The 11662-nt window shown below is 43.4% G+C and overlaps 1 protein-coding gene across 1 annotated transcript; it reads left to right on the top strand.

The window, feature by feature from the left end:
• Positions 1 to 5396: 5396 nt before the first annotated feature.
• RAB5IF (RAB5 interacting factor) lies at positions 5397 to 11586 on the top strand. The gene is made up of 4 exons (XM_077335336.1): positions 5397 to 5647; positions 6824 to 6927; positions 7965 to 8094; positions 9971 to 11586. Exons 1-4 carry the CDS (start codon positions 5504 to 5506, stop codon positions 10010 to 10012), a joined length of 420 nt encoding a protein of 139 aa, XP_077191451.1. The 5' UTR covers positions 5397 to 5503; the 3' UTR covers positions 10013 to 11586.
• The last annotated feature ends 76 nt before the right edge of the window (positions 11587 to 11662 follow it).

The following is an 11662-nucleotide window of genomic DNA, read 5'->3' as shown; positions in this document are numbered from 1 at the left end:
TATTCGCTCACATCTTTGTCCAAAGAATCTCTATCCACACTCCAGTGTCAATCATGTCCACAGTATCCAGGGGTTAATAGTTTTAAAAAAGAAAAATATTAAGAATGGAGCTTGACCGTTAACAGCTGCATTAATTTTTTCCCTGAAAAAGAGCTAGTTTGGTGTAGTGGTTAAGAGTGACAGCCTCTTAGCTGGTGAGCCAGGTTTGATCCCGCACTCCTTCACATGCAGCCAGCTGGGTGACCTTGGGCCAGTCACAGTCCTGTTAGAGCTGTTTTCATAGAGCAGTAATGTCATGGCTTTCTCAGCTTCACCCACCTCACAGGGTGTCTGTTGTGGGGAGAGGAAAGGGAAGGCAATTGTATGCCAATTTGAGATTCCTTTGGGTAATGGAAAGCAAGGTATGAAAACCAATTCTTCTTCTACAATTAAAAAGGATTAAAAATACAATAAAAAAGAAAGAAGGTGGGAAACAACAAAGAACAGACATGGACTTCATTACATTATTTTTTTAATTCTCCAGCTAATCAGTTAATAAACTATAATATATGTCAGACTTACCATGTTATATCCAACGTCTCAAAAACTAAAATTAATTCTACATTTCCTTTCTTTAATCCCTAAAGCCACATGGTATCCAATCATTTTTTCCTCTTTCCTGTAAGAAGTCAATAAGGGGTTTCCAATTAATCATAAAGGAAGTTGTCATCTTCTCTCTGATTAGTGCCCTGAGCTTAGCCATTTCGTTGCATTCTAGCATCTTCAACTGCCAGTCCTCTGTTGTAGGCAAGTTTGTAGTTTTCCAATTCAGGGCATATAAAAATCTTGCAGCCGTTGTCATATACAAAGACAAAGTCTTCTGACTGTTTTCCAGATTCTCATCTATCAAGCCTAGAAGAAACCCTGGAATGTTTTGCATGCATGTACGTATTTGGATCCAAAATTTCCAAGCTCTGTGGCAGCCGCCACCCTTGAGGCCCAGATCTAATCGCAAGTGTAGCCATAGCCAGAATTTTTTTGTTGAAGGGGAAAATTTTTGTTAAGGGGATTGCTTACCTCCAGATGGGGCTGGAGACCTCTGCCCATGTCTGGGCATGCAGCCAGAGAAACTAGGCCCCTGGCCGCGCAGAGGCTCCTCCTCCAGGGTGGTGTGGCCGTCTTCAAACTGCCTGATGAAATCTCAGAAGCTGGGATTTTTCAATTTAAGGATTTCACTATACCATATGTATAAATCGTTGCCTTTTACCACCACAACCTTTTGTTTGTTTATTTAAAAAAAATATGCTGCCTTTACCCTCAGATAGGTTTCCCAAGGTGGCAAACATAAAAGCATTAGAATAGAATTAAAATGTGTATGTATATATTTTTAAATACAGTTAAATATACAGGTAGACAAACACAACAGGGAACAGGGACATCAGAATTTACAGGGGTATGCTAAACAAAACAAGAAAGTCTTCACCCACTGATGGAAGAAAAAGACGAAGCCATGGGAAATTTATTTTACCTCATTCATAGTCTGCCTTTTTCACTTGGACTCAAGATGGATCAGACCAAGTGAGTCAATACAATCACCAGGATGGGGTCGTCAATAAACAATACAATAAGATTTGGGTTGTAGAACCGATCAGAAATCTAAAAACTCAACCAATGCAAAGCACACATTAAAAGACACAAAAATTACACAGTATAGACACAATAGCATAGCCCCTAAGAACTTACCTAATCAGCTCAAATGTCTTTTATTTGGTGACAGCCCTATTCAGAATCATGTACCCAACACTAATTTTTTTCCCTCCAAAGTTGGCAGAAACACTATGCCATCCCATTAAGGGCAGGCAAATTCCAGGGCTATTCCCTGTGCAGTAAGGTAGTACATACTTCCCAAAAGAGGGCTTTAGGTAGCTCCTAACAAGTTTCCATTCAGATGGATTCCTCTTTTGTCTTGACTCTGCAGAAGTTTTTTTTATTGTTTTGCCTTTGCTGCTCACAGCCTGGCCCAGGAGGAGTTTGTTCTTTATTTAACTAAGCCCACAGGAAAGTTTGGCTTTGCCAGTGTTGCAAAAGTCAAGAAGTCCGGCGCTTCAATATTTCACCACAAAGGAACCTTATGCACAGCAGGGTTTATAGGAGTTCTGCTCCTACTAGGAGACCAGTGGGTTAGGCAAATATCATAAATCCCCTAGTGCCTTTTATCTCTAATGGCTGCATTTGAGATCCTAGCCTAAATAAATAAATAAATAAAATAGAGACTGCCTAGGGAACGTAGAAGAATGGACAGTTGTAGAAGCCCTGGAAGATTATACCTCTCTGCCACCTTGTGGCAACTGAGGATAAGTAAATGCAATCTATCGAAACTTGGGGCCATTCCGCATGACTTAAATGTAGCAGAAGTCTTACCTTTGGTAGACACTATCAATTCAACGTTCCGCATGACGTCGTACACAATTTGCAACACTCCCGCAAAAATCACTTCGTTGTAGCACTTTTCGGGAAATCCAGAAAAGTTGATTCCCCCTAAAAATGCTACACTCTTGAGAACAACTGGCAGCACATCTGAAAAAGACATGTGCATTCTCAATGTAGCGGTAGAAAGAATGTCCCTCCCTCACTCTCGCCCCTGAGCTTTTGGAGACACGATCGCCATTTTTTCCCCCTTAGACCGGTGAAAGCAATGAATGAGCGAGGCTTCTCCGGCTAAAGGCCCTCCACAGAAGTGCTTAACAGTAAAACAAAGCCACCTACTGCAAGTGTCTTTAAAGTTCCCAAGCACAATACAGCCCCCTATTCAACACTGGCCATATTTTCAGCCACAAATCATGCCCATCACGCCAGCAAAAAAGGTCTTTCTGAGACAATGAATGAACAAATATTCGTTGCAACTGGTGTGTTTGGGTTTTTAAAAAACAGTTTTTAAAGGGAAAGGGAGCACAAACACAACAATTCATTGGCTGTTCTGTTGGAATGACGGCCAGGGGTGGGAAGAAGTGTGGAAAAATATGACTTCCTTTGTTGTGATTCCAGCGAGACTGGAAATATGTGGGGAATGAATACAATGCTACTGAGACTTCAATATTCCGCTAGAATTAAAGGTATGCGTAATGATGAAATTTCACTATTAAATATAGCGTTTCTGCATACTGCAAATATTCAGCAAAATTGGGCCTTGTGCAGAATGGCCCCAAGTCTGAAGATCCTCATGATAAAGCCATCTATGGGACACTGTGGTTTCAGATGCAAACACAGGTGCTGATACTGTTTCTTCTTGCCACACATTGCTTATCTGGGGCCCTCCTGCAATAGCTGAATGAGTGTTTTCACCTGTCCCACCCTCCTCCAAGGAGTTCAAGACAGCATGTTTACCCTGCTATGGACCCTGTGAGGTGGATCAGAAGAGCAAATGTGTGGCCCGAGGTCGCTCAGTCAGTTTCATATGATGGGTCTGGGAGCCCCAGTCTTCCTTCGCCTAGTCCAACATTATACCATGCTGGCTCAGCATCAGGGGTGACTGTCACAAACATTGGAACCATTTCACAACCGAAACAACTGAGCTTAGGCAACGTCAGGCCATCCTGGCTCTCTGACAATGTGGTTTCACACTTTGTTAGATGTACTCTTAATAATTTATAAAATGTTAACATAAGAAATCGAGATGGGCGTAAAATTTAAGTCATCCTTTGTGAAAGTCATTTGTTCCCTTATTTTTTTTAAAAAAAAGGAGAATGCCTGTTCTGGTCTACTCCCACTTTATTCCATGGGACTTACTTCCAAATAAAATGTTCTTTGGATTTCAGCTGCAGTATTGTCCCAGGGTGTAGTCAGAAAGGAAATGAAATTGGGGTCACTGTGGGCAGGCAGGTAGTTGTGAATTCCTGCATTGTGCAGGGGGTTGGACTAGGTGACCCTAAATGACCCTGGAGGTCCCTTCAGACTATATGATTCTATGTGCTATAGCAGTGGTCCCCAACCCGTGGGCCGCAGCTCCCTCTCCCCGCCCCCCCCGCAGTAAAAAACTTCTTCTTACTGTGGGAGGGGGGAGAGGGAATCAGGGTCACACATGCGCGGCCGCTCATGCATGGCATGCGCAGGTGGGCAGTTGCCCTGCCGGTCCCCAGCCTCAAAAAGGTTGGGGACCACTGTGCTATAACACCCTTCCTCATACTGAGTAATTCTGGACTCGGTCACTGCCTAAAAATGAGACCTCCTGGGAAGCTATGTTCACTTCCTTGGGAAGAAAGGTGGAATGTATATTTTAATAATTACTAATGATAGGCATTAAAGGGAGAAAATGACAAGAGTCCAGAAGCACCGGATATGTGGCACGGAGATGTGCTTTTGTGAGTAAGTCACTGCTGCCTTCTTCAGGGACAACTAGAATGAAGGAGAGAAGGCTGTCTTTCTCAGACTTTTCAGATGTGGATCCTCCTCCTGCCCCCCCCCCCCCGTCTTCTCTCCACTATAGAGCTGTTGATGGCACGATATACACCTATGCCTGGATTCAGTGAAGCCTTGGCAGCCATACACTGTATGCCCAGCTGTGTGTGTGAAGAGTTCCACTTTAGTTTGGCCTTTTTTGCTTGTTTGGGGGCTGATCAGCTGTTGATAGGCAAAAGGTGAAATCTGCCTTCTTGGTGGTGCTGGAAGTACTAACTAAGCACATCTCCAGTGACCACTCCTTGAGAAGTCTGACTAGGGATGGCAGCCACCAGTTGGGGATCCCCTGGAAGAATAACTCCTCTCCAGACTAAAGAGATCCGTTAGCCTGGAGAAAATGGCGGCTTTGGAGGCGGACTCCATAGCATTATCTCTCTCTCAGGTCCCTCCCCCCAAAGTATTCCCACTCCAGAGCCGGCTGCCCTAAGTGCCGCTGGACACAGGAGGGTACAGCCTGGCTTCTCCCCTCTCCAGTGAAGGACATCCGAGGCGCCCTGCTGGCTCCAGCCTTCTCTGCACCGCTGACCAGGGGAGGGGTCTGGGGCCAGCCTCCTGAGTCCCTGCCCTCCCCTCCCCGGCTGCCCTCGAATGCAGGGAAAACTCAGACAGGAGCATTTGGGGGGGGGGGGCTGCCCAATCTTTCCACATCGCCCCTGCGGCCACTTGGCTACATCGATGTTCTACCAGGGGTAGTCAAACTGCGGTCCTCCAGATGTCCATGGACTACAATTCCCAGGAGTCCTTGCCAGCATTCGCCAGCGAATGCTGGCAAGGGCTCCTGGGAATTGTAGTCCATGGACATCTGGAGGGCCGCAGTTTGACTACCCCTCTATTCCATATGTTTACTGTAGGTGTCCCCGCAAGTTCCGCCTGAGCCTCACAACAGCAACGCTGGGCTCGGTTTGGCCTCCTCCGCTTGCCGTAGCCCGCTCGTCTCACCTGACGGAAAGCACGTGGCTGAGGGCGCCGCCATTGGCCGGGCGGCGGGGGCCGGCGCTCACGTGCTTGTGCGGGTGGCTTCCGTGCCGTGGTCGCGGGGCGCGCTGAGTGCGGGGCCTGGCGGGGGACGATGAGCGGCGGCCGGCGGAAAGAGGACCAGACGTCGCACGCGCAGCAGCACCCGGTGGCCAACGGCGGCGGTGGCGGCGGCGGCGTCCTGCGGGGCTCGCTGTGGGGCAAGGCGCTGCGGAGCGACTCCTCCTGGGAGGACAAGGTGAGCCCGGCCGGCGCCTGCCTCCGGGGACAGGTTTGGGCGCCAGCCCTAGTGGGGACAGGGGGTTGCCTAGATTGGGTGGCCCTTTGAGGCTGCAAGAGAACAGCGCGAGTCGACGGTCCCAGCACCTGGGAGGCCTGCAAGGTTTGCCGGGAGGAGCTTTCGAGAGCCAGCTTGGGTAGTGGTTAGCGAGCGGGGCCGGAATTCCTCCACGTACAGCCACGTGAGTGACGTTGGGCTCGTCACAGCACTGTTACAGCTGTTGTCACAGCTGTTGTCTTACAGCTCTCTCACCCGCCCCCCGCCACCTCACAGGCGAGGAGAGAGGAAGGGAAAGCGATTATAAGCCGCTTTGAGACGTCTTATGGTAGTGAAAAGTGGGGTATGAAAACCAATTCTTTTTGTTCCTTCTTTGGAGGAGTAGATGGCGCATATGTGGATGGAAAATGCCTTTCCTTAAATGTTAGCCTGTAAAAAAAAAAGTAGTATCATAGTAATTGGAGAGTTGCTGCATTATTTGTTTACTTCCATGGAAGGTTTCCACGGGAATTCAATGAATGTGTTGTGGCAAAAACCTTTGTGGGCTGCAGTACACTGCAGTACACTTTGCCATCTGATATTGAGTGTGTCCTCACATTGATGGGAATGTAGGATATAGATATGGATAGGGAGATATATGTTGTGACTGCCTACTGTGGTTGCTGTAAATGACTATTATTCTTTATATACAGCTGAATATTGTATACAAGCATTGCAAAGTATATTTCATGGCCTTTTGATCTCACTGTATAGCCTTTTCTAGTATCTATATGTCTGTCAGCCGAGCACATGCTTCCCGTATCTGAAGAATACAGGCCACAAAAAAACTTGTTCCATAATAAACATCATTTATTATAGTGCTGCACCCCATTTTCTTAAAGTTGGTTTGTGTTTAGTGTGTGTTTAGGCTTGTATGAACCTGGACTTGTTCATGGGTTGGGCCTGTCAACAGCAGGTGACCTTCCTTGCGCAATGGATGTATTTCTCAATAATTATAATAAACTCTAGAAACAAAGGAGTCCCGATGTCTTCCGAGCCTTTTTTTCCTGTTCTTACCGGATCCAGTCTGGAAGATATGTATATAAATTATGGGAGTGTTCAGAAATGTCAAATTTTGATTTTGTATTTTCTCTGCAGGATGAATTTCTAGATGTGATTTATTGGTTCCGGCAGATCATTGCTGTTATTTTGGGAGTGATCTGGGGCATCGTTCCACTAAAAGGATTTGTAGGCATAGCAATGTAAGTTTTGGGGGTTTTTTTGCTTTGTTAAATATTGTACAGCTGGCAGTAGTTGTAGGTTAAGTACTTGAAATGGCAAGGTAATATAAATCCTTTCTTCATGTAAAATGCTGGAAGTCACCATTAAATAGTGAGAGTCTGCTGTCTTCTTGTATTGGATTCTGCATGAAATATGGAAATTTGGAGGTCAGAGAAAGTTATTACTTCCTTTGCTCAGTGCAGATAGTATAAGAGGAAGCTAAAACACTGGAATTAGTCAATAATAAAGGTAACATTAAATTTTTACAACGGAATAAGGATTTCCCAAGAAAAGTTACCCTGTGAATGGAGAATTGGTTGGATCCAGCCTAAATTTTCCGATGTCAGAATTGAATTTTCCTGCCTCCCATCTCAAACTGCAGCTTACTGATCTCTGTGACAAGCTGCTAGGAGGAGGGGAAATCCTGAGGAGTGACCTGGGTGAGTGGGGTCCTGTAGCAGAAAAGAAGAATGAATAGAAATTGCCAGTGTAGTTTGGATCCAACCCATTGTGCTTTAAGAAGCAAGGGTAACCTCCTGGATGCCAGTCACTCTGATGCCTATGTTGTTTATACATTTCAACGGTGTGCTCGATTTGTATCCAAAATTATAGGTTTGGCTGAGCATCTATACTGTTAACTTGGAAACTACAATTTCTTCTATCTGTAGTGATAAATCATTTTAAAAAGCAGTGAGTGCAAAATGCACTTAGTAAACAGAGTAGTATATGATGTGTCCTTGCTTACATTTCATTTCTCCAACTTAGTCAGCTTCAAAGTTCTACAAAAGAGTGCTTCAGGATGCCTAGATGGCGTTTGCTGTAGCTCTATTTTTAAATTTGTTTGTCTGCCATATGGGCTACAGGCCATCAGGAAGATCCCATACGCATTATGTTGAACTGTGTGAGAGTGGTCCTCTCAAGCATCTTGTTAATTTCACAGAGGCTCTCACAGTTTGTTTCCTTGACTGATCATTTAAAAATGGTGACTTTCAATCACTATTCTTTTCTTCCTCTCCAGATTCTGCCTCATAAATGCCGGTGTCCTATACCTCTATTTTAGTAGCTTCCAGCAGATAGATGAAGAGGAATACGGAGGAACATGGGAACTCACAAAGGAAGGGTTCATGACATCTTTTGCATTGTTTTTGGTAAGTCTGTATTGCATGTTCATGGATGTGAGGCCTTCTGCACAGAGCTAGCATATAAAATAAGAGGCAGATTATCATTCAGTGAAACTTTAAGAATGTTTAACTAATAGGAAAAGAAGCAGAGAAGAGGTAGGGAGCAAAAGGATAAAATCCACAGTATGATTGCAGCTTTGGGGAGTTGTATATTGGAAGTTTTTTGAAAAAAATTATTGGTTTATAAAATATGGAGGGAGTTGTATATTTTTTGTCATAGTTTAATAGGTACATTTGAAAAATCATGCAAGAAAAAAAAAGCCCTGTTTGCACCGGTAAAGCTCACTCCAGTCTGCTCCCTAACACATCTCTCTGTTGAACAAAGTTTGAGTCCAGTAGCACCTTTAAGACCAACAAAGTTTTAGCTTTCGTTTGAATACACACATCTTCAGATACAGACCAATATGGCTACCCACTTGAATAGAGCAGAGGGAGGTGAGCAGCAGAATGCCACAGGGCTCGGTACTGAGTCCAGTACTTTTCAACCTTTTAATCAGTGATCTGGATGAGGGGATAGGGGTACGCCTCATTAAATTTGTGGATGACACCAAATTGGGAGGACTAGCAATCACCCCAGAAGAGATAGCGTTCAGCGAGATCTGAACATGCTGGAAAAGTGGGCAAATGAGAACAAGATGTGTTGCAATAAGGATAAGTGCAGAGTTCTACATCTGGGTCACAAAATTGAGAAGCATGCCTACTGGATGGGAGATATACTTCTGGTAGCAGTGTGTGTGAACGTGATCTTGGGGATTGTAAGCTAAGTATGAGGCATCACATCAAAATCACAAGGTGTCATAATCCCACTGTATACCGCATTGGTTCGACCACCCCTGGAATACTGTGTGGACTTCAAAAGACGTGGACAAAATTGAGAGGGTTCAGAGGCCAGTGAGGAGAATGATCCAATATCTGGGGACCAAGCCCTATGAGGAAAGGCTGAGGGACTTGGGAATGTTCAGCGTGGAGAAGAGGAGGTTGAGAGAGGACATGATTGCTGTCTTTAAGTATTTGAAAGGTTGTCACTTAGATGAAGGCAGGGAAAGACAGGTCTTGGTTTAAACTACATGGAGAACAATATTGGTTAGATGTCAGGAAAAGTTTTTTCACAGTGTAGTTTAGCAGTGGTATTGACTGCCTAATGAAGTGGTGAGCCCCCCCCCCCCCCGACAGTTTTCAAGCAATGGTTGGGCGGTTGGCCAGATACTTATCGTGGATGCTTTTGGCTGATCCTGCATTGTGCCGGGGATTGAACTAGATGGCCTGTATGGCCCCTTCCAACTCTGATTCTATGATTATATCTTTCTGTGTACATGCATTTGATAGGAAACTTTTAAAAGTGCTAACCTTGTTCCTGTACTTTGAACAGTGGATCAGGAAAAAATTACTATTTGACTCTACTCACTGTACAAAGTAGCTTAAAATACTAGTGGCAAGAGAGAGCAAACAGGTTTTCTGGAGTTTTACATTTCAGGCCTTCGCAGAATGAATCTAGTGGGCTTAGAGCAAAGTAGCAGAGTAAGGTTGCTCTGTCAGTCTTTTAGAAAATTGCTGTTCTGGATTTAAACATGGACACTATCCTTACACAAATATCTATGTCTTAGTGTATATCAGAGAAACAGATACCTCAGAAGAGGAAGCAGTTTTCTCACTAATGCAAAAAATGTAATTTCTAGTAGTTGTAATGCCAAGTCCTCTTGTAAAAAAATTTCTTGACCACAGGGCCATAGTGAAGTTTTGTTATTTTAAAAAGAGGAAAGCAAAATAAGATGCTTGTGGACATGTTGTGGTAAAGTATAAGGAGTCTTGCTGATGCCTTTTCGTTTTCTGTACTCTCTTCTAGGTTGTCTGGATAATCTTCTACACTGCCATCCATTACGATTGACAAAATAAGCCCAATCAGTTGTCCTAAGTGATTAAAGAACACTTTAAGAAATGGCCTCTGATGGCCTGGGGGGAGGTAAACTAACCCTGCTTTTATACCAAGGTTTGAGGAGATGGGACAAGCTTCATGGCTTCTGAGAAGAGAAATTGAGTCTTGTGTTGATTATTTTTAAAAAGTGTTGCTTTTCTGAAAAAAAAAGCCATCACAATATTAAGCAGTTCAAGACTGTTCAACCTTTGAATCCTTTCTGTGACCTCTTCCACTACAGTGACAACCAATTTCTCTTTGCTAAAGGGTGAAACTAGTAATCTGTTCCCACTGTGTTGCCCTCTCCAAACGAGATCTGTTCAATTTGTGACTTGTCTTCCATTTGACAACCTCCCGTTTTAAAATAGTAGCCATCATGAGGTTCTTGGCAGGAAGAAAACTCTGTGGAATTCATCATACAGCACAGAATGTGATGGTTGTCCTTGGCTTGTTTTAAGAAAATTAAAGGTCTGACTTCAGTAAACTGATTGTATTAAGTATTAATGTTTTTAACAAGATTCATCGGGGTATCTTAAACTTTGATTGCTTAATTCAGTTATAACCAGGATTTTCAGATTATTTCTTTAAATTTGCATATTATAACTCCTGTTGATGATTGATAGGTATACCTGATAACTTTTTAAAAGTCACAATTTTAAGAGCACCTTAATGTTTTGATTAGCCAACTAATTAACTTCTCAGATCCTACCTCAGAGTTCAGCAATCTAAATGCACAAAATAACTCAAGACATAATTCAGAACTCAGTTACTTGGGGGTTTCTACAGGTATTTAGAGTACAAACCGAGTTCATTTTTCAGTTTTATTAATGGAACAAATTAATATAATGAAGGCAGCTAATGTCTTGTACATGGAATTAAGTTGGGAATAGATTGGCCTACAGTTTTAATTTTTTGGGATTATGGCTATTGTAGGTAGTAATAATTCATTATGGGCTATACATAAGTTTAGACTACTTATAATTCTTATTAATGGATCTTGTCCAGGAATATTTTAAAATATATACAAGACTATTGACATGAGTATCTTCTGGAAATAGCCCTGGCTGTTCGAATCGTAGTTGAAGATCAATGGGTAGAGGATGGAAGGTTTTCACTAAGACTGCCTTATAGTGAGAACTTGTCCTGAGTTTTAATACACTGTGGATGGATTCTGATATTCTTATTGATCCTCTGTTAAGCCTCCCCCCTTTGCATTCTTTACTTTCCAAGGCAACTTTCTAGATGCTGTAGATACCACCTTGTTCCAGCATCAGAGGGAATTCTGTCCTAGGGAAGGCAAAATTGCAGGTTCTTATAGGAGCTTTTCTTGCTGGTCCCAGTTGCCAACTTATTGAATAGCTTTACATTCAGTCTCCTGCTGTGTGGTCTAGCCCGTCACTCTCCTCTAAAACTTGGTTTCTGCTGGTACTCAAAATACATTTCTCAATCAGCATCTGCTTTTGTTTACTTAAAGCTACAGTCACCCTCCAGTATAATAGATAATTTTATACATGAACATGCTCTAATAAATGCCATGTGGTTATGAAGTTGGTATGGCTCTTTCATTTATATTAGCATTCTTTTATATCTGATTATTAAAGCTTCAAGGCTGACCTGTCCCTT

This window comes from Paroedura picta, chromosome 4 (assembly GCF_049243985.1).
Source record: "Paroedura picta isolate Pp20150507F chromosome 4, Ppicta_v3.0, whole genome shotgun sequence".
NCBI lineage: Eukaryota > Metazoa > Chordata > Lepidosauria > Squamata > Gekkonidae > Paroedura > Paroedura picta.
This window is presented reverse-complemented; position numbering and strand designations above follow the sequence as displayed.

What these genes read in the sequence shown, in the direction of transcription:
- RAB5IF (XM_077335336.1), top strand. Translation starts at nt 5,504, where the DNA reads ATGAGCGGCGGCCGGCGGAAAGAGGACCAGACGTCGCACGCGCAGCAG. An exon ending in ACTCCTCCTGGGAGGACAAG is followed by an intron (nt 5,648 to 6,823) that starts GTGAGCCCGGCC and finishes TTTTCTCTGCAG; the next exon opens with GATGAATTTCTAGATGTGAT. An exon ending in CATCTTTTGCATTGTTTTTG is followed by an intron (nt 8,095 to 9,970) that starts GTAAGTCTGTAT and finishes ACTCTCTTCTAG; the next exon opens with GTTGTCTGGATAATCTTCTA.